Source organism: Microcaecilia unicolor, unplaced genomic scaffold (genome assembly GCF_901765095.1).
Source record: "Microcaecilia unicolor unplaced genomic scaffold, aMicUni1.1, whole genome shotgun sequence".
NCBI lineage: Eukaryota > Metazoa > Chordata > Amphibia > Gymnophiona > Siphonopidae > Microcaecilia > Microcaecilia unicolor.
In genome coordinates, this window is record NW_021963076.1 from 118,800 (window position 1) to 142,607 (window position 23,808).

A 23,808-nucleotide genomic window follows, 5' to 3' on the forward strand; every position below is an offset into this window, starting at 1 on the left:
CATTGGTCCCTTCAGTTCAGGAGGGCTCTGATTTGGTTTCAGGCATGTCATTTTCTGCGGACCCGCCGTCTTTTAAGTGCAGGCGGGTGATTTCCATCTCGGGAGCGGGCTCCATCAGCTCCCATTCTCCTCAGCCATCCCTGTTTGATGGAACAGGAGGTTCCTCCAGGGGCACGCAAAACACAGGGCTGGGGGATCTTGAAGAGGGAGAACTTGGTCAGGAGGAGCAAAACTACACAAAGTGTAACCAGGTACCTCTAAGTGCAGCCAAGGATAGAACAATCTCCTCCAGCCACAGGCTCCCGGTACAGTCAAGAAATAAATGTCCACTAGCAGCTTCAATCTTAAGGACTTTATTACATGCAGGTTTCTAGTAGACCTGATACACAGTTCCAACAGCAGCATTCACCTTCAATCTTAAGCACATATAAGCCACCTGAAAGTGTGTGGCAAATAGTCCTCTTTAAGCAGTAGGCTATCAGCACATACCAGGATTCAATACAGGCTCACAGTCAGCTCCAGTCTGGGCCCTTTATTCAGTGCACAACAAAAAGTAGTTCAATTCCAAATAGAAGCAGTTCATTCAATTCATCATCGCAGTTAAATCACAAAGCAGCAGTTTCTACCTTCTACTCTCTTTACCTTCAGGAGAGTTCAATACTTTAGGGACTCCTCATACCCAAGGGATTTCACTCTGCATCAGCTTCACTGGTAGATTCAATACTTTAGGGACCTCTCTTACCCAAGGGTTTTCAGCCTGCAACTGCTTCTCTCCTTTGGGACTCCTTCCCACCTGCCTAATCAATCCCTGGCTTCTGCTCTCACAACCAGTCATTCTCCTTCCATTAGCTTCCCCCACACCCATACCAGCTGAGTTAAGCATTAGACTAATGATGAGCTCCTGCACACAGGGTTTCCTAACTCTCTTTCCCCCTAGTGGCAGCCCATCTACACGTCCTGCCAGCTTACACCCATGTCTTCCCCCATTGTAGCTAGGAGTCCAGTCCGGGTTCCTCACCTCACCCCCTGGCTCCTTGGCTGCAATGCCTTCTGGGACTTGTATTTCAAACTGACACTACCTTAACCCAACTATCCTGGATGTGACTTTATCACAAAAGGCAGTTCAGATTTTTCATAGAGACGAGCTGCCTTCCCTTTTTTCAGAGGCCTTACAAGCGCTCAATATTGAGGACCCTGAGGCGACGGCAGCAGCGGCGGTGAATGTCAAAATGACTAGCACCAGAAAGCCTGCCTGGGCCTTTCCAGTACACGAGGCTATTCAGGAACTCATCTCAGATCAGTGGTCTGAGCCTGAGGGGAGCCTGAAGGTAGCTCGCACAATGGCCCGACACTACCCGGTGGGGGAGTCTCATCTGAGTCTTTTTGCTTTCCCTAAGGTAGACTCCCTGGTGACACCGATCACCAGGAAAATCACCCTCCCAGTTTTGGGGGGGGGGGGGGTGTTGCCCTCAAAGATATGCAGGATCGCCGTCTGGAGGCGTCCTTAAAGCGCTCTTTCGAGGTTTCAGCCTTGGCTCTGCAGGCTTCTATTTGTAGTTAGTATGCGGCTAGAGCCTGTCTTTCTTGGCTTCAACACAGGGTGCAGCAGAATTTGGAAGTTTCTGCCTCCTTGTCAGAGGTAGCCCCCTGTATGGAATCAGGACTTGCGTACTTGGCTGATGCCCTCTATGATTTGGTGCAGGCCTCGGCTAAGCAGATGTCCCTAGCTGTTTCAGCTCGACGTCTGTTATGGCTCCGCCATTGGGCGGCTGATATGGCTTCGAAGCAGCGTCTCACGAAATTGCCCTTTAGGGGTAAATTGCTGTTCAGTGAGGACTTGGAAAAGATTGTTAAAGATTTGGGTGATTCCAAGTCACAGCGCCTGCCGGAGGACATACCTAAGTCCAGTCCCAGAGTTTCCTTGGTGAGACCGAGATTTCGTGACGCTCTGCATTATCGCCCTGCCTGAACTTCTATTCCTTTTCAGCGTTCCAGATCTCAACAACGTTCCTTTCGTTCTGACAAAAGATCCGCTAATCCTGCACAGAAACAGGTAGACCTCAACCAGGCTTCCCAATGATGGGGTGCCGGTCCACTCTTCGATTTCTCGCATAGGGGGCCATTTGACCCTGTTTCACGAAGAGTGGGCCAAAATCACGACACATCTATGGATCCTCGACCTGATCAAGCACGGCTACAAGTCGGCGTTTGCGGCACCCATTGGAGATGCCTTTTTGGAATCCCGCTGCGCTACTGCCGTCAAGCAGGCAGCGGTGACTGACACATTGCGCTTTCTGTTGCATCTAGGAGCGGTGTTTCCTGTTCCTCAGGCTGAGCTTTGGGGAGGTCGCTATTCCATCTATTTCATGGTATCCCAGAAAGGGGGGGTCTTTCCAGCCGGTCCTCAGCTTACGGATGGTGAATGAGTCCCTAAGAGTGCAACACTTCCGCATGGAGACACTGCGTTTGGTTATAGCGGCGGTGCAGCCCAGGGAGTTTCTAACCTCGTTGGACCTCAAAGAGGCGTATCTCCATATCCCAATTTGGCCTCCTCATCAGAGATTCTTATGGTTTGCAATCTTAGGCCAGCATTTTCAGTTCCGCGCCTTACCATTTGGGCCGGCCACAGCACCACACACCTTTTCCAAGGTGATGGTGGTGGTGGCCGGCGGCCTTCTTGTGGAAAGGAGTCAGAGTCCATCCGTATCTGGACGATTGGCTCATCCAAGCAGACTCGGTGTTAGAGAGTTGGCAAGCTACTTCACGGGTTATTGAAGTTCTCCAGTGCCTCAGTTGGGTCAATTTCCCAAAAAGCCATCTAATTCCCTCTGTCTCTCGAATATTTGGGGGTTTCCTTCAACACGGAAGTGGGTTGCATTTTTCTTCCCGACAGCAGGCGTCTCAAGTTACGGTCGCAGATTCTCCAATTAATGGGACTTCCTCGGGCTTGGGATTATGTCCAGGTGCTGGGGCTCATGGCAGCCACTTTGGACGTGGTACCGTGGGCGAGGGCTCACATGAGGTCCCTGCAGCATGCCTTACTCAGTCGATGGTCTCCGACATCTCTGGAGTATCAGTGTCAGTTGCCCTGGACTCCAGCAGCCAGGACCAGCATGACTTGGTGGATATCCGGAATCTATCTGAGGCGTGGAATGCCACTTGCTTCCCTTCAATGGATCCTGGTGACTACCGATGCCAGTTTTTTGGGATGGGGGCCCACTGTCTAAACCATTATGCGCAGGGGCTACGGTCGAGTATGGAGTCCAGCTGGTCCATCAGTCGTCAGGAGCTGAAGGCCATTCAACAGGCTTTTCTGGCGTTTCACAAGATCCTGAATGGACGAGCAGTGCGAGTTCTGTTGGACAATACGACAGCAGTGGCCAACATCAATCGCCAGGGGGGCATACACAACAGAGTGTTGGCATACGAAGCAGCTGTCATTCTGACATTGGCAGAGCATCATCTTTGTCTGTTATCGGTGGCCCACATCGCAGGCCTGGACAGTGTGCGGGCCGACTTTCTCAGTCACCATGCCCTCGATCCAGCAGATTGGGAATTAGCGACAGAAGCATTCTGGCAGATTTGAAGCAAGTGGGGCACGCCAGGGATCGATCTCATGACGTCCAGCTCCAATGCCAAAGTCGCACAGTTCTTCAGCAGAAGAAGGGAATACGAGTTCATGGGGCTGGATGCCCTGTCGCAACCGTGGCCGCCATCCATACTTCTGTATGTGTTTCCACCGTGGCCCTTGATCGATCGGGTTCTTCAACGGATCTGCCTTCACTTGGGTCTGGTGATCCTGGTGGCTCCAGACTGGCCATGTCATCCCTGGTATTCGGATTTGCGGTGGCTTCTGGTGGGGGATCCGTTCCATCTTCCTCTCCTCTCAGACCTTCTGCATCAGGGTCCTGTGGCTATGGAAGATCCTTGCCGCTTTGGTCTTATGGCTTGGCTGTTGAAAGGGCGAAGTTGAGAAGGAAGGGTTATTCTGACGAAGTGATAGCAACTTTGCTGAGGGCTTGCAAGTGATCCACGACTACAGCCTACACTCGAGTCTGGAGTACTTTTGAGGTGTGGTGTTCAGCACATGCGTGGTCACCAATGCGAGCTTCGGTTTCCCAGATGTTGACCTTTTTGCAGGAGGGCTGCAGAAAGGTCTAGCCTACAATTCTCTTCGGGTGCAAGTGGCAGCACTGGCATGTTTTTGAGGCCGAGTGGCTGGTTCTTCAATAGTAGCTCATCTGGATGCAGTGCGCTTCTTGCTTGGAGTGTTTAAGCTTTGTCCTCCGTTGCGTAACCCGTGTCCTACTTGGAGTTTGTGGCTTGTTTTGTGGGCTTTGCTGTCGGCGCCCTTTGAGCCATTTCGTCAGACTTGAGAAAAAGATCTTATGCTTAAGGCGATGTTTTTGGTGGCTCTGGCGTCGGCGTGTAGAGTGTCAGAAATTTAGGCCCTCTCGTGTCAAGATCCCTTCTTGCAGTTTTCAGAATCCGGGGTCATGGTTCGCACGGTGCCCTCATTTCTTCCTAAAGTGGTGTCAGCGTTTCATCTGAATCAACCTCTTTTTCTTCCTTCTTTTTCGAAGGAGGACTGTCCGGAGTCTTTTCAACAACTGCGCCTTTTGGATGTCCGGCGCGTTCTTTTGCAGTACTTACTGATGTCGAATGAGTTTCGGTGCTCTGATCTCGGGGAGCTGCAACTTCCCGCCCGGTTTAGGAAGTGCTTGGGTACATCCCACCAGTTCCTGGATTCATCTGCTACTGAAGCTAAGGAAGGAAAAATTAGGACGTACCTGATCATTTTCTTTCCTTTAGTCGCAGCAGATTAATCCAGAATACCTCCCTGGTTGCAGTCTGTGGTCAATTTAAGCAAAATCTGCATTAGACAGTTTCATTGGGTACTCTATTTTGAGTATTGTTCACTCTGGTTAAGTGCTTTTTTTTTTATTGTGAGTTAAGTGATGTTACTATTTCTTTTCTCTGCTTTGGAATTATTGATATTAGCTTTGAAGTAAGTGTACATAGGAAATCAAATACGTTAGCATTTAACTTTAAAAAAGGAGACTATGATAAAATTAGAAGAACGGTGAAAAAAACCCTTAGAGGCGCGACTGCGAGGGTCAAAAATTTACATCAGGCGTGGATGCTGTTCAAAAACACCATCCTGGAAGCCCAGGCCAAATATATTCCGCGTATTAAAAAAGGAGGATGGAAGACCAAACGACAGCCGGCAGTATTCTCAATGTAGAAGGGTAGTTAGTGGGGTTCCCCAGGGGTCTGTGCTGGGACCACTGCTTTTTAAAATATTTATAAATGACCTAGAGATGGGAGTAACTAGTGAGGTAATTAAATTTGCTGATGACACAAAGTTGTTCAGTCGTTAAATCGCGGGAGGATTGTGAAAAATTACAAGAGGACCTTGGGAGACTGGGCATCTAAATGGCAGATGACATTTAATGTGAGCAAGTGCAAAGTGATGCATGTGGGAAAGAGGAACCTGAATTATAGCTACGTCATGCAAGGTTCCACGTTAGGAGTCACAGACCAAGAAAGGGATCTAGGTGTCGTCGTTGATGATACATTGAAACCTTCTGCTCAGTGTGCTGCTGCGGCTAAGAAAGCAAATAGAATGTTAGGTATTATTAGGAAAGGAATGGAAAACAAAAATGAGGATGTTATAATGCCTTTGCGACCGCACCTCGAATATTGTGTTCAATTCTGATCACCGTATCTCAAAAAAGATATAGTGGAATTAGAAAAGGTGCAGAGAAGGGCGACAAAAATGATAAAGGGGATGTGATGACTTCCCTATGAGGAAAGGCTAAAGTGGCTAGGGCTCTTCAGCTTGGAGAAAAGGTGGCTGAGGGGAGATATGATAGAGGTCTATAAAATAATGAGTGGAATGGAACGGGTAGATGTGAAGCGTCTGTTTACGCTTTCCAAAAATACTAGGACTAGGGGGCATGCGATGAAGCTACAATGTAGTAAATTTAAAACGAATCAGAGAAAATGTTTCTTCACTCAATATGTAATTGAACTCTGGAATTCATTGCCAGAGAATGTGGTAAAGGTGGTTAGCTTAGCGGAGTTTAAAAAAGGTTTGGACGGCTTCCTAAAGAAAAAGTCCATAGACCATTATTAAATGGACTTGGGGAAAATCCACTATTTCTGGGATAAGCAGTATAGAATGTTTTGTACTTTTTTGGGATCTTGCCAGGTATTTGTGACCTGGATTGGCCATTGTTGGAAACAGGATGCTGGGCTTGATGGACCTTTGATCTTTCCCACTATGGCAGTACTTATGTACTTATGTAAAGGTAGAGGGACTTGTACACAGGGGGTCAATGCCTGCTTTTAGTGTTCTCTATCTCCACCTGCTGGTAGATGGATACAACCCACCAGTTCCTGGATTCATCCGCTGCGACTAAAGGAAAGAAAATTATCAGGTATGTCCTAATTTTTCCCTATCCCATGCTTCGGGATATTGTGTCAAAAGCTTAGTCGCATAATGTGACACTTGGACATACTGATATCTGTCCCTCTCTTCCAGTCCATGGGTTGCTCTCCTTAACTCAAATGTTAGTACTGATTTCTGCCCCCCCCCCCCTTTTAAATGCTGCGCCATACTGATCCCTTTGGCTTCCCATTAATTAAACCCCACCCCCTGCATCCCTGAGGGAAAGTCTCCATTCTCCTTCAAGGGCAAATAAGAGTATCTGTCCACATAGGCGGTCGGTGGCCCAACTGTTTGGGGAGGCTAAAGGGGGTGGGGTTGAGGGCGGGGCCAGGGGCGGTGCTTACCTCCATAATTGTCTGACAACACACAGAAAAAAAATAAGTAAAATAAAATAGTCACAATTAATACCTTTTATTAAATTTAGATATTAGATTGTAAGCTCTATTGAGCAGGGACTGTCTCTTTGTGTCAGGTGTTCAGCGCTGCGTGCGTCTGATAGCGCTATACAAATGTTAATAATAATATTAGATATGTATCATATGTCAAAGAATAAAGTGGTTGCTCAAAGCATAAGCTAACCACAATCGCTCAACTGCAAAACACTATGCACAACTTTGTGCAAAAACACACACAGAATCTTACTGTACCATAAATATTACACTGGACAGAACCTAATACACCAATATACTACCCATTCGGAAAATGCAGACCGTCAAGACTATGAAACAAAGGATCATAATATCACAATTCTCATGTAGAGCCACAAAACACCCCTTTTAGGGTGGGTAGTGTTCACAATGAGCTCCTTTTATTAACAACCATATGTAGATCCTTCAAGAGGTAATGTCATGATTTAGGCTCTACACCCTTTCTGATGTTTTGGTGCCACCTCAGTAAGGCCAACACACAATCTCTCCACTGCAAAACACTATACACAAACTTGTACAAAAACACACTCATAACCTTACCAAACCATAACAGCATTAATTACAAGGACAGGACGAGCTACAACCTTATACATTGAAAGGCAGCACTGTAATTACACTGGGCTCTAAAACACTAGTACACAAGCTAGTGAAAAAAATAAAAAGGGCTGCAAATACTACACGCTAGCTGAATACTGCACCTTGATCACACTTGAAAAACACATGACACAACAGATATGAAGGCAAAATACTGAACTGGAAAGTTACCTCAAGAAGTCAGACTCAGCATGCAGCAATACTAGAAAAATTTAAACTTGCATGCAAAATATCACAGATGCACATTTCCAAAAGCTGACATATTCCAATTAATACATTCTGAATAAAAAAATGTTTTCTACCTTTGCTGTCTGAGTATTTAGTTTTTCTGTTAGCTTTGGTCCTAGTTTCTTCTGTTGTATGCAATGTCTTCTTTCCATTTGATATTTTTTCTTTCACCATGTCCACCATCCTTCTGTGTCCTTATGCGTCCTGTCTACCATCTGTAGCCCTGTCCCTATCCTTTCTCCAGTTTAAACATCTGCCCTCAAAGTGTTTCAATCCAGCCCTTAAATTCAGCAATTTCCCCTCCATCCATATCCAGCATTCTTTCCCCTCTAGTGTATATCTACCCCTCCCTCTCATCCATCCCCATGTACAACCTCTCTTCCCTCCTTCTTCTCTCCCACTGTCCACATCACTCTCAGTATTTCCCTTCCTTGCACCCTGGGCCCAACATCTATCTCTTTCTTCCTCTTCCTTCCCCTTATAGCATCCCTCCATACAGCATATCTCTCTCTCTCTCTCCCTCCCCCTCCCTCCCACTTCCATGTTCAACATTTCACCTTTTCTCTTGCTGTGCATCTGTCCCTCCCTCCTCCTTCACATCCAGCATTTCTCCCTCTCTCACCTCTACCCCATCACCCCAACAGTGCTCCTGTCTCTCCCTGCCACCAGCCAGCATGCTGCCTCGGTCTTCCCCGCCTAGGGTTACCATATGGCTCCAGAAAAAAGGAGGACGGATTGAGCCAGCCGGGTTTTACTTCCATTGCTTTCCATTGTAAGCAATGGAAGTAAAACCCGGCTGGCTCAATCCGTCCTCCTTTTTCTGGAGCCATATGGTAACCCTATCCCCTGCAGCATTCTTGTGTTCACCCACACCCGTCGCCGTCAGCGCTGCCATTCTTTCTCACAGGCAGCTCCGTTCCCGCTCCCCTTTGCTGCGTCCTCCGGCTCTCTCTGATGCACTTCCTGTTTAACAGTAGGTTTGACTACTATGTTTATTATACTCCATCAATTACAACTCAACTAGAACAGCAAGACTTGTACTACTGGAACCAAGATATTCAGTCACATTTCTTCTGCTTTCCAGAGGATTCTCTGGCTCCCAATATCCTCCCAGATCCTTTACGTTTCTTGAAATTCATAAGGTTCTACATACTGGTATTTTATCTCTTTAATTTGCTCATTCCTATCACTTCTCTGTGTTTCATATGCTCTTAACATTGTAATTAATTGGCCCTCCTTTCAGTTTCTGCACATCACTTGGGATCTACTGGACAGACTTGTTTCTCTGACGTTGGCCCTCATCACTGGAACTTCCTTCCCTTTAAATTAGAGTGAACTAAACCACTCTTGGTTTAAATGCTTGTTACAAACTCATCTTTTTCTCTTTTGTTTGATTCTTAGATTTTCAACGAGAAATTGAACTTGTGTGCTCTGTCATCTATTTTACTGTGTTGTTTTATAGTAATTTTTAATGACATTTTATTTTATTTTCTCATTTTAAGTTTTATATTATAAACTGATTTGTTTGTACTTATAGGCCCAAAAGGTAGTAAATAAAAAAAAATTAAAATAAACTAAACCTTTTTCAACACTTTAAAACCATAGTGGCCTTTATTTATTTTCCTAACAATAATGTTCATTACCCTTATAATACTGTATCTCCTTTCAGTTTTGCTCATGGCCTTTCTACTTCCCCTAGAAGTACCTATCCAGCTAATGCCTTCTTGAGGTACTCCCCCTTTTTGACTAAAGTTTGTTTTCCTGAAGTGTAGGACCCTTGCTTTTAAATTAACCACATCATCTGTGATCACTGGATACTAGATGATCACCCACTACATCATCAGAAACTCCATATCCAGTGTTGCTCTCTCCTGTGTAGGTTATGTTGCAAATTGCAGGAACAGTTCTACCTCTAGAAAATCCAGGATCCTCCCTGCTTCTGAGTGACAACACAGCAGGAATATTCTACTGAACAACGGCTACCTGTAGGACAAAGATTTTTTTTCTTTGTTTTTATTTCAAGTTCTACATTTTATTACGATGATTTAAACACAACTTGTATATGCCACTTTTAAGATATTACCTTTGACATTTCATATCTTGCATTATCAATTGCCTCTTAACGAAATAAATTGAAAGTCTGTGTTCCTAATAGAGAGTTGAGATTTCAGGATTATCTTTTGTTGTTGCCTGCCTTAGTTGAGATGTGCTTAGCAGATACTTGTGGCTGTTCATTTTCTTATGGAACTTAGTGCCTAGAGCAGTGATTTTCAACCTTTTTTAAAATCTCGTGGCACATTTAAAATGCACAAAAATTGTCAAGGTGCATCACTAGAATCTAACCCATACCCACTCGTCCCCACTAAGATCCATTCCCCCACCCATCCCCGCAAGTAATCTCCTCCATCCCCATGTTTATCTGTTACCTTCAGAAGTAGTTATTTCATTTAATTATGCTACTGAAATATATTAGAGCTCCAATATACCTTCCACTGGGAAACTGGAACAAAAAATGGGCTTTTACAGATTCCTACGTAGACGCCACATGCCAGCAAAATCCTTCACCTCAGCTGCAGATGCAGAACATGACTCTCGTCTGATACAAAATAAGGAACTGCAAAAAACATGCAGACAAAAACTGAAAGCAGAGATACCAGACTCTGCATATCGTGCAATACTAGAGAAATAGAAAAAAAATGCATGTCGTCCTGTACAGTGCAAAATAGCAGTAGTTGCAATTTCTCAAATTTGACATAAATCACTAAACAAAATAAAATCATTTTTCATACCTTTGTTGTCTGAAGATTTTATTTTTCTAATCATCTTGTTCCCATTCTCTGGTTCTGCTTCCCTTTGAAAGCTAGCTCTGTTTTCAGGACCTCCTACCCATTTGCTATTTTTTCTCCCCTCCTTTCTTCTTCATTTCCTGTCCTACATACATATGTAGCACTAATCTTCCACATTCAGCTTTCTTCCATTTTCTACCTCCTGCTCAAATCTAGTTTTCTATCTCTTTCTTTCTCTTTCATCCATGTGCAGCATTCCTGCTCATCCTCTCCTCTTCCATTCATATGCATTTCCCCCAGTCCATTCCTTTCTGTCCATGTGCAGCATTTTCCGTCTGTTTTCCTTTCCATCCATGTGCATTTCCCCCTCTGCCTCCCCTTCCATCCTTGTGCTGCATTTCCCCCTCTGCCTTCTATCCATGGGCAGCACTTTCCTCTCTGCGTTCCTTTCTATACATATTCGTTTCCCACACACACATTTTCCTTCTATTCATGTGTAATATTTTCTCCTGTCCTCTTACCTTTCATCCATTTGCATTCCCCCTCTCCTCTTACCTTCCAACCCATCTATGTGCATTCCACCCTTCCTATGATGTCATGTGATGTGATTCTTATATTCTGCTAACTCCCACTTTATAAGTGGTTCAAAGTGGGTAACAATAACATAGTACATAGTAGATGACGGCAGAAAAAGACCTGCAAGGTCCATCCAGTCTGCCCAACAAGACAAACTCATATGTGCTAGTTTTTGTGTATATCTTACCTTGATTTGTAACTGTCATTTTCAGGGCACAGACCGTACAAGTCTGCCCAGCACTATCCCTGCCTCCCAACCACCAGCCCCGCCTCCCACCACCGGCTCTGGCACAGACCGTATAAGTCTGGCCAGCACTATCCCTGCCTCCCAACCACCAGCCCTGCCTTCCACCACCAGCTCTGCCACCCAATCTCGGCTAAGCTCCTGAGGATCCATTTCTTCTGAACAGGATTCCTTTATGTTTATCCCACGCATGTTTGAATTCCGTTACCATTTTCCTCTCCACCACCTCCCGCGGGAGGGCATTCCAAGCATCCACCACTCTCTCCGTGAAAAAATACTTCCTGACATTTTTTTTTTTAGTCTGCCCCCCTTCAATCTCATTTCATGCCCTCTAGTTCTGCCACCTTCCCATCTCCGGAAAAGGTTCGTTTGCGGATTAATACCTTTCAAATATTTGAACGTCTGTATCATATCACCCCTGTTTCTCCTTTCCTCCAGGGTATACATGTTCAGGTCAGCAAGCCTCTCATATGTCTTGTAGCGCAAATCCCATACCATCCTCGTAGCTTTTCTTTGCACCGCTTCAATTCTTTTTACATCCTTAGCAAGATACGGCCTCCAAAACTGAACACAATACTCCAGGTGGGGCCTCACCAACGATTTGTACAGGGGCATTAACACCTCTTTTCTTCTGCTGGTCACTCCCCTCTCTACACAGCCTAGCAACCTTCTACTTACGGCCACCGCCTTGTCACACTGTTTTGTCGCCTTCAGATCCTTAGATACTATCACCCCAAGATCCCTCTCCCCATCGGTACCTATCAGACTCTTCCCACCTAACACATATGTCTCCCGTGGATTTCTACTCCCTTAGTGCATCTCTTTGCATTGAATTTTAATTGCCAAGCCTTAGACCAATCTTCTAGCTTTCGCAGATCCTTTTTCATGTTTTCTACTCCCTCCCTCCCGGGTGTCCACTCTGTTACAAATCGTCCGCAAAAAGGCAAACTTTACCTTCTAACCCTTCTGCAATGTCACTCACAAATATATTGAACAGAATCGGCCCCAGCACCGATCCCTGAGGCACTCCACTAGTCACCTTTCCCTCCTCCGAGCAAATTCCATTCACCACCACCCTCTGGCGTCTGTCCGTCAACCAGTTCCTTATCCAGTTCACCACATCAGGTCCTATCTTCAGTCCGTCAAGTTTATTTAAGAGACTCCTGTGGGGAACCGTGTCAAAAGCTTTGCTGAAATCTAGGTAGATTACGTCTATAGCACATCCCTGATTTAATTCTCCTGTCACCCAGTCAAAGAATTCAATGAGATTCGTTTGGCACGATTTCCCTTTGGTAAAACCATGTTGTTTCAGATCTTGCAACTTATTTGCTTCCAGGAAATTCACTATCCTTTCCTTCAGCATCACTTCCATTACTTTTCCAATAATCAAAGTGAGGCTTACCAGCCTGTAGTTTCCAGCTTCTTCCCTATCACCACTTTTGTGAAGAGGGACCACATCCGCCGTTCTCCAATCCCACGGAACCTCTCCCGTTTCTAATGATTTATTAAACAAATGTTTAAGAGGACCCGCCAGAACCTCTCTGAGCTCTTTTAATATCCTAGGGTGGATCCCGTCTGGTCCCACGGCTTTGCCCACCTTTAGCTTTTCAAGTTGTTTATACACACACTCTTCCGTGAACGGTGCTATATCTACTCCATTTTCATTTGCACTTTTGCCAGTCCATCGCGGTCCTTCTCCAGGATTTTCTTCTGTGAAAACAGAACAAAAGTATCTATTTAGCAAATTTGCTTTTTCTTCATCGCTATCTACATAGCGGTTCGCAGCATCTTTCAGTCTCACAATTCCCTTTTTAGTCTTCCTCCTTTCACTAATATACCTGAAGAAATTTTTGTCAACCCTCCTTACATTTCTAGCCATTTGTTCTTCCGCTTGCGCTTTCGCCAGACGTATCTCTCTCTTGACTTCTTTCAGTTTCCTCCTGTATTCCTCTCCGTGTTCGGCTTCTTGAGTTTTTGTGTATTTCTGGAACACCAACTCTTTAGCCTTTATTGTCTCAGCCACTTTCTTGGAGAACCATATCAGTTTCCTTTTTCTCTTGCTTTTATTTACTCTCCTTACATAAAGGTTTGTGGCCCTATTTATAGCTTCTTTCAGCCTGGACCATTGTCCTTCCACTTCTCGTTCGCCCTCCCAGCCCATCAGCTCCTTCCTCAGGTATTCCCCCATTTGACTAAAGTCAGCGTGCTTGAAATCCAGGACTTAGAGTTTTGAGTGGCCGCCCTCCATTACAGCTGTCATATCAAACCAAATCGTTTGATGGTCACTGCTGCCCAGGCAGTCATATAAATAAACTAAGAATGAAGACAAAAATTTTTTAAACAAACAAGTCTTAAAATTGTTACAAAATAACAAATTGACTGAAGAGCTGTGAAGTTCCAAAGGGGGGGAGAGAGCCAAAACTGAGGGGCCCAATAACTGAAAGAGGCTTCCAGAATCCTTTTATATCTTATATTTAAAAATGAAGTTAAGATTAAATGGTATGGATCTCTAGCGTTCAGGATACCACGAAGTGAGGGGAAAGAAACTAAAAAGGCAATCTAGAGATGTACCATCAAACACTATACATGCCAATTTAAATAAGACTCAAAGATGAACAGGAAGCCAGTGAAGAGAAATAAGAGGAGCAGTAGAGCTGTCAGATCTTTTAAGACCAAGAATAAGTTTGGTGGCAGTGTTCTATAGTAATTGCAGTTTGAAATGTCACAGTAAGTGACAAATAGAGAACATTACAGTAATCTAAATGGCTTAGATTAAAAGCCTGGTCTAAGATGGCAACATGTGTTCTATGAAAATAATGTCAAGGAATAAGAAGCAACATATCAATGTGAGAATAAAAATATACATTCTACCCCTCTCCCTTCCCTTCCATTTGCAGCTTCTTCCTTCCCCCCTCTCCAATTCCCCTTACTACGAGCCTGGCATGCCTTCCTACCTCCAACTACCCCCCTCCCAGCGGGCTTACAGATTTGCAGCATTGGTCAGCAGTGCAGGCAGCGATTACATCTAGCTTCCTCTGAGTGGCCTGAAGTTTTCCCTCTGCTCCATCTTTCCCATGTGGCAACAGAAAGTTGCGACAGAGGGAAGGACCTGGGGCTGTCGGAGAGAGAACCTGCTATAATTGCTGCTGGCCAATGCTGCAAGTACGGAGGCCTGCGGGTGCAGAACTATGCTGAACCAGTAGGAGGAAACAGGGGAAAGGGAGGTAAGGCGGCAATGCCAGACTGCTGGGGGGGGGGGGGGGGGTTGGTTGGCAAGGCAATTTTTGGCCCACCCCATAGTGACTCATATGCCTGTGGGATCCCTGTGGACTCTGCAGAACAGCTGGGGAGCAGCCGCATCACACTGGTTCAAAAACGCTGGCCTAGAGAGATGCAGCATATGCAAGATTTAGGTTCTAAAAAGGTTTGCAGAATCTGGTTGTTTTCTACTGCTTTTAGTTAACCCTGATCCTAGCAAGTGGGATCTGATTGGACTCCACACAGTATTGTTCAGGTTCTATATAAATTTGTTACTTTACTAGTGGTATTTCTGATATACATGTTGTTTTCAGGTGGTGTTTTCTTGTACTGACCACAGCTAGGACACCAAAAGAACCGATATCCTTAGTATGAAATAAGTAACTAAAATTTATTTCCATTTTCTGTCATACTAATCACTATTAAAGGAAGACAAGCTCGATATATTGCTCATGTGTTCTGAGAGCAATTTTGGAGGACAATGACGAGACTGATTTTGAGGATTCAGACATCTCTGATGACAAAATTGATCATATCTCAGAACAGTCAGATCAGTGCCACAATCTGTTTAAAATGCTTTAGATGAGCCAAATGTTGATAGTCAACCTTAACAACTCAGTGATAATCTTACAAGAAAAAGAGTTTGTGCATAGGCTTGTGGTAGTCGACATGGTACAGGTGGTTGGGGACGTGGCAGGGGTCAAGATCAGTGGAACTATGGTTCTATAAATGCACCTCAACAGGAACCAACACCAGATATACTAGTTGGACAAGATGGCACTGTTTGGCATAAAAATGCACCCAATGCTAATGGATGCAGAATTTCAGACATCGGTCAACAACCTGGAATTACTAGCATTATTACATGTTCTTCAGTAGAGGCTTTCACTTGTTTCCTAACCCCAGATATGATCTTGTGGTGCTGAAGACCAGTTGAGAAGCACAATGTCAAATCACAGTATGGAATCACAGTAATCCTGACCAACCAAAGAATTGGCATAATGTTAACAGCATTAAAATAAAGGCTTTTGTAGGGTTATGTCTCTTGGCCGGGGTACATAAATCTCGTCACGAACCAGTTGCATCTCTGTGGCCAGAAAAAGAAGGAAGAGCTATCTTCACAACAACCATGTCCAGAAACAGATTCACTGATGCCCTGTTGTCAAATCTGATATATTTCAGGATAACTCAAGCCGATAGAAGAGCCACTGACAACCTTGCACCATTCTGTGATTTCTATTTGATCTTCCAGGCACAGCTGCCAAAGTTCTATATTCCTGGCACAGACCTGTGTGTGGATGAACTATTGGTGACTTTTCATTGCAGATGTGTTTTTCACCAATACATACCTTCTAAGCTAGCCAAATATGGCATCACAATGTGGGAGGTATGATGCAGAACCAGTTAGCCATTGAAGGGTGAAGTGTACCTGAGATGCCAACCTGGTGAATAGCATGATGTTGGACATGATGCTCGTGATGTCAAGGAGTTAGTTGCGTGATGGCATGACAGTTGTAAGTATGTAACATCTGACCATTTCTTCACATCTGTTTAGTTAGCTGAAGATCTCTTGCAAGATGATTTGACATGTATAAGGGAGAATGAGACTTGATATACCACGTTTCTGTGGTTTTCCAACTAAAGCACAATTTGACCCAATAAACCAGACATTCCTAATGAAATGAAAACAGTGATCAACAGAAGTGCATTGCTTATTTTTAGTTTCAAGGATCAACTAACCGTGATGTCTTATGTACCCAAGCAGAATAAATTGTAGTGTCAAGTATGCAAAAAAATATATATGCAATAGTTCACTCCTGCTGTATGCTTTGTAGAATTATGCACCACTATGAACTAAAATATATAAATTATATAGAAAAAATAGCCTCAAAGGCCCAGGGAACCTCGGATTAGGACTCCACTGAGATGGCCAGCATCATAGGCTCCTCCTACCTTCCGAAAAAACCTCCACAGGTACCTAAAAAAACTCCCTACCCAGGGGAGAAAAAAGGCCCTGTGAGACAAAAAACGGAAAGTGGAGTCATTCAATTATTTATTAAGAAGTCCAAATGAGTGCTCAGCTCTACAAAGAATACTAAATGGAAGAAAAGAATTTGTATAATCACTTCAAAAAACCTCTTAATAATGTGAAAAAACAATTTTAAATAGGAACGCAATTGTGTATAGGACTCATCTAAAGGAGTCCATTCCGATATTCAAAAGCAAACACTTATCTTGAGACGTAGATACTTATATCTCTTCTACATCCAGGAGAAGCTGATCTTGCGTTATCGATCAGTGGAGAATTCCATTCATATATTAATTGTTATAAGTCACACAAAACTCCGGTTCTGAAGTTCCATCGTTTCAATGTGGGCAATGCTGTGAATATTGCTCTCACTTTGATTATCTTGCTAAATTTCCCGACAGCAAGGGACCCACTGTTTCGCAATCTTCGTCAGGAGAAAATGTTGAAAAAACAAAAAGATGTATTTCTTTTCAATCCATCGCGAACAATGGTTCAGAAAATGGCGGATGGTGATATAGGACGCCGACTGAATAACTCCACCCTGTGGACGTTACGTCATCAATATCTAATATCCAATCATCTGGCTCCATTCCTCAATGTCAATTAGCACACCCCTAATCATGAAAAACCCCCCATGGGCTATCATTGAAAAATCTCGAAAACAATGTTCATCTGGTATAGCTCTATACATTTGTTTTAGCGTTCAAAGTCTACAATCAACTATAGAAGGTAATGACAGAAGGCCACATATATACTACATTATAACATTGAGTGGTGTAGATAATCTTGACCATTATTCAACATTATTCACATCTTGAAGGAAGGTTAATCATTGGCCTATTTGTCTTGTTTGGCAATTGTGTTGACATTGGTTCTATAGCTGCATTCATCATATGGATGGCAAAGTTTCCTGAGTGGAAATTATGCAAAGGAAAGGAAAGACAAAGACTCTTTAAAACTTGGACATCTACTCATCATGCCCTAGGTCCTGTTTAGAGCCAGTATCAATGATGTTTCAGGCTCCAGAGCATTTACCCATGAAGATGGTTCACATTGATCACAGTATTCCCCAAAATGTCCAAAGAGAAGTTATTGAAGGAAAAAGAAAGTGATGCAAACTATGTCCAAGAGAGGTTGACAAGAAAGTTCACCAGACATATAGTACCTGTATGAAACCTGCATGCCCTACCCACAGTAGACATGAGACCATTTGTGACAAATGTATCTAAACCTAGATTCCTTTTCTAGGAATCAGAAAAGAATCAGACATTATATAATACTTGTTTTATGCGAATCTAGTTTGTAGCATAATTTCTTTTGAAAGACTCCTGAGGAAATTAGAAACTCATGGGATAGGAGGTAATGTCCTATTGTGGATTAAGGACTGGCTAAGAAATAGAAAACATAGAGAGAGTAGGGTTAAATGGTCAGTATTCTCAATGGAGAATGGTAGATAGTGGGGTTCCCCAGGGGTCTGTGCTGGGACCGCTGATTTTTAACATATTTATAAATGATCTAGAGATTGGAATAACTAGTGAGGTAATTAAATTTGCTGATAATATAAAATTATTCAAAGTTCTTAAAATTGCTAGCGGATTGTGAAAAATTGCAAGAGGGCCTCTCAATACTGGGAGACTGGACATCCAAATGGCAGATGTCGTTTAACGTGAGCAAATGTAAAGTGATGCTTGGGATAGAGTAACCCAAACTATAGCTATGTGATGCATGGTTCCACGTTAGGAGTCACCGCCCAGGAGTAGGATCTAGGTGTCATCATTGATGACACATTGAAACCTTCTGCTCAGTGTGTGGCAACGGCTAAAAAAGCAAATAGAATGTTAGGAATTATTAGGAAAGGAATGGAAAATAAAAATGAGAATATTATAATGCCTTTGTATCGCTCCATGGTGCGACCGCACCTTGAATACTGTGTGCAATACTGTTCACCGCATCTCAAAAAAGATATAGCGCAATTAGAAAAAGTACAGAGAAGGGCAAAGAAAATGATGAAGTGGATGGTTCAATTTCCATATGAGGAAAGACAACTAGGGCTTTTTTAACTTGGAGACAAGACAGCTAAGGGATGATAGAGGTATATAAAATACTGAGGAGAGTGGAACGGATAGGCGTAAATCGCTTGTTTACTCTTTCCAAAATTACTAGGACTGGTGGTATGCAATGAAGCTACTAAGTAGTAAATTTTAAAACAAACCAAAGAAATTATTTCTTCACTTAACGTGTAATTAAACTCTGGAATTCATTGCCAGTGAATGTTTTAAAAGCAGTTAGCTTAGCAGGGGTTAAAAAAGGTTTGGATAATTTCCTGAAGGAAAAGTCCAGGAACAATAGAGGCTGTGATCTACACGTAGATAATCCACAGGAGAACAATGCACACCAGAGTGAAAGTAGAAATAGACTTTTCATTAAAATCAATTGCCTGACGTGCTCATGTTTTGCCTCCCAGAGGCTGCGTCAGGGGCTTATCATTCCACTATAAAAATACAAATCAAAAAATAAATAAATAAAGAAAACTTTGTTTTGGGGTGGGGGGCTGGGGTTGTTTTGTTTTTTTTTGCGAAAAGTGACCTTTGACCTAAGCCACACTGCATTTAAACTTTCACATAGCAAGGGTGGTTGTTTTTCTGTGAGAGGAAAAGATTTCTGAAGAGCTTCAGCATTTGTTGCTTTTGGTAAGAAAATTATTTTGACGTTTCTAACTTGAGCACTTGGGATTTTTGTGGAATTTTTCATTCTGTCTTGAGCTTACTTGGCTTTTTAGAGCTTACGTGTGTGTTCTTTTTTCTTTTTCTTTTTTTTAGGCAATTGCAATTTACTGCTGTAGTATTTGTTTCAGCTGCTATCAGGTCCATATGCCTTTAGGGACCCTGATAGGTACGTGTCCCGTGTCCCTTTTAAGTTGTTTTTTAAGAGACATGTATGACAATATGTTTTGTATGTATGTTTTTTTTTTTTTTTAAGATTAATATTTGAATGTATCCTACTACCACTAAAAACTGACTGAATAGTATTTTTATGCTTATGTTGTTAATTAACATATGTCTGTACTTGTTTTGGGGTTAATTTTATTTGGATTACTTACTTTTAACTGGATTAATAATTTATTATATTATTTAATATATTTTATTATTTATTTTTTATGTGTGTTTTATAGTGGAATGATAAGTTCCTGATGCAGCTTCTGGGTGGTGAAACTTGGCCACATCGGGCAACTGCTTTTAATAAAGTCTATTTCTACTTTCACTCTGGTCTACATTGTTCTCCTGTGGAAAAGTCCATAAGCCATTATTAAGATGGACTTGGGAAAAGCCACTGCTTATTTCTGAGATAAGCAGCATAAAATCTCTTTTGTGATCTCGCCAGGCACTTGTGACCTGGATTGGTCACTGTTGGAAACAGGATATTGGGCTTGATGGACCTTCTGTCTGTCCCAGTATGGCCGTTCTTTTTTTCTTGTGACATACATGTTTTATCAAGTCATTTATAACACATTTTATAACCCAGATTGGTCATTTTATTTAGCTTCCTTGCTATATTTCTATTTTAAAGAAAATGGCTGCTTTATTTTCTTTGAATATTATGTAATAATTTAATTCTGCAATTGTTCCCTAGGCCTCAGAAGAAGTATCTAAATCATTACAAGCCACAAAGGAAATACTGTGTGGTAGCGGAGACAAGGAACCACAGACTGAAATGGTGGCGCAGCTTGCACAAGAATTGTATAACAGTGGTTTGCTGGTAACACTGATAACTAACTTGCACCTCATTGATTTTGAGGTAGGTTGTAACTCATAAGCCAAAATTCATACAAATCTCACCTTTTAGGTATTTCCCCCTTTCTGCAAGGGTAACTTTGGAGGCATGGCTGACTAAAATACTTAGCCAGATAGCGTCATAATTAGTGATATCCTGTTAAATTTGTGAAGACAAGTGTTTTCACACAAGTAGCTGACATGTCGTTTTCCAGATAAAATTACCTGGATAAGTTTTCTGCTGAACATCCAGTTAAAGTTATCTAGATATGTTTAACCACTTGCTGGCTTACTCCATATGGAGCTCTGTATGGCTTTTAACTTGTCAAAAGAGCAGTTCAGCTCACTTGTTAATTTTGCATTTGAATTTTCATATGTACTTAGAGGTTTGTTTAGTTATATAATGTTTCTCAGATGATAGGAATAGATTTTTCTTTTGCTGGATGATTTGGTGGCTAAGGACACCTCATCAGCACTAGAAGAAAGATCATATTACCCATGTAATAAAATCATATACATTTTTAATAAATTATACTTACTTTATCATCCATACCTGACCAGTACAGACAAGTGGGTTAATTTTCCTGGCCAGCAGATGGAGCCACAAAAAAAACAGCTCGAGCTAATTTGACTCCCCTTATAGAAGACTGGTGCTGTTTCTCTGGCTCCTGCGTATAGTGCAGATACATGGCCTGGTGTAACAACTACAAGTAGACTTCTTCTGGGAAACCTGTAGGCCAAAATTCCTGGTAGAGCATAGACTGAGTCAGAGGGATGCTGCGGCCGATTTCCTTCCCTACTTGGGAACAGACTAAAGGGCTAGGCTTGGCAGAGGCTTGTCCATAGATCTTAAGCATACTAAACTCGTCAGTACCAGATCTCTTCCCCTGCCTACCCCCTCCATTTCTTGTGGGGGTTTGTGGTTGCAGTGCCTACTGTCTTCCTTCCCTATTCTTGGGAGGGGGCGAGGAAATTTCCTGAGTACTAACTGATTAAAGTTTTTGGAAAATGAATTAAAAAAACAAACAAACCGCTTTTGGTGCAGCCTATTCTCAGATTCCCTACTGGTCTCATGGTGCTGTGTCAGATTGGGAATTTGAAATAAGTACATACATAAGTACATAAGTAATGCCATACTGGGAAAAGACCAAGGGTCCATCGAGCCCAGCATCCTGTCCACGACAGCGGCCAATCCAGGCCAAGGGCACCTGGCAAGCTTCCCAAACGTACAAACATTCTATACATGTTATTCCTGGAATTTTGGAGTTTTCCAAGTCCGTTTAGTAGCGGTTTATGGACTTGTCCTTTAGGAAACCGGCCAACCCCTTTTTAAACTCTGCTAAGCTAACCGCCTTCACCACTTTCTCCGGCAACGAATTCCAGAGTTTAATTACACGTTGGGTGAAGAAAAAGTTTCTCCGATTTGTTTTAAATTTACTACACTGTAGTTTCATCGCATGCCCCCTAGTCCTAGTATTTTTGGAAAGTGTGAACAGACGCTTCACATCCACCTGTTCCACTCCACTCATTATTTTATATACCTCTATCATGTCTCCCCTCAGCCGTCTCTTCTCCAAGCTGTATAGCCCTAGCCTCCTTAGTCTTTCTTCATAGGGAAGTCGTCCCATCCCCGCTATCATTTTAGTCGCCCTTCGCTGCACCTTTTCCAATTCTACTATATCTTTCTTGAGATGCGGCGACCAGAATTGAACACAATACTCAAGGTGCGGTCGCACCATGGAGCGATACAATGGCATTATAACATCCTCACACCTGTTTTCCATACCTTTCCTGATTATACCCAACATTCTATTCGCTTTCTTAGCCGCAGCAGCACACTGAGCAGAAGGTTTCAGTGTGTTATCGACGACGACACCCAGATCCCTTTCTTGGTCCGTAGCTCCTAACGTGGAACCTTGCATGACGTAGCTATAATTCGGGTTCTTTTTTCCCACATGCATCACCTTGCACTTGCTCACATTAAACATCATCTGCCATTTAGCCGCCCAGTCTCCCAGTCTCGTAAGGTCCTCTTGTAATTTTTCACAATCCTGTCGCGATTTAACGACTCTTTGAATAACTTTGTGTCATCAGCAAATTTAATTACCTCGCTAGTTACTCCCATCTCTAAATCATTTATAATATATTAAAAAGCAGCGGTCCTAGCACGGACCCCTGAGGAACCCCACTAACTACCCTTCTCCATTGTGAATACTGCCCATTTAACCCCACTCTCTGTTTCCTATCCTTCAACCAGTTTTTAATCCACAATAGGACATTTCCTCCTATCCCATGACCCTCCAATTTCCTCTGTAGCCTTTGATGAGGTACCTTGTCAAACGCCTTTTGAAAATCCAGATACACAATATCAACCGACTCCCCTTTGTCCACATGTTTGTTCACTCCTTCAAAGAATTGAAGTAAATTGGTCAGGCAAGATTTCCCCACACAAAAGCCATGCTGACTTGGTCTCAGTAATCCATGTCCTCGGATGTGCTCTGTAATTTTGTTTTTGATAATAGCCTCTACCATTTTCCCCGGCACCGACGTCAGACTCACCGGTCTATAATTTCCCGGATCTCCCCACCCCTCCTCCCCTTTCACTCATTTTCAGTGAATCGAGGGGGAATCAGGGGGAATCGAGGTGAAAAGCTGTAGGTAAGTCATGGCAATTCAGCATTTCAGCCAGTGCATTTGACCTGTTTTCAGAACAACCATGCAAGCAGGTGCCAGGTGAGCAGGTACAATCAATGGAGGTTTAGTACCCAGCTAAAAGTGAATCTGGATAGATACCCAGAATGGGCTGTGGACTATGCAGTGCATATGGAATAAAACCTGGTCAGTGCTTCTGAATTAATGGGAGATTAGTAGCTTTGTTTGTTGTCACTTTGTGAAAAAAGTACATAAACATGCTGAGCCCTTTATCTCCTTCTTTCCTTCTGATAGAGAAATAAGGAAGGAAAGTTATGAAGGTTGCATATCTACCCTCAGGCATGGCAGAGCCTATTTAGCTCCAGTTTACTGTTAATATGTCAGCTGGTGACAACTCATGTTTATCAGAGCTCCTCTCTACTTCCTCCTAGTTGGGAACCAGATCTGTGCCCCTGTATAGAAGTGAAGCTTCCCAGAATGCCTTAAGGACAGGTTAGGCTTGTGATCCATAAAAAAATTATGTAGCCTGAGAATATTTTTTTTTAATTCCTAGGTGTCATGCTTTGGCAACATATTCAGGTTCTGCTTTGAGCCCTTCCCAACCCTAGTCTTTGCCTCTGTGTGAAGGGAACTAAAGGTTGGTCTTCACAATGTTTGGGATGCAAGAACATTCCACTGACTGGGACAAGAGGAAGAGGAGATAGCTGGTTCAGCAGACAGAGGGGGATTGCCTCCTCAGAAAAGGATAGTTTCTCAGTGGGGAGGTTGTTTGGGACAGAGAAACTGGTG

At 43.1% G+C, this 23,808-nt stretch overlaps 1 protein-coding gene across 1 annotated transcript in view; it reads left to right on the forward strand.

The window, feature by feature from the left end:
- The window catches only part of LOC115458895 (calcium-binding protein 39-like), a gene marked incomplete at its 3' end in the record, with an annotated part of 189,161 nt that overhangs the window by 66,874 nt on the left and 98,479 nt on the right, over nucleotides 1-23,808 (forward strand). The window contains exon 3 of the mRNA XM_030188736.1: nucleotides 20,228-20,392. Coding sequence (XP_030044596.1) covers nucleotides 20,228-20,392 — 165 coding nt within the window. The remainder of the gene's footprint in view (nucleotides 1-20,227; nucleotides 20,393-23,808) is intronic.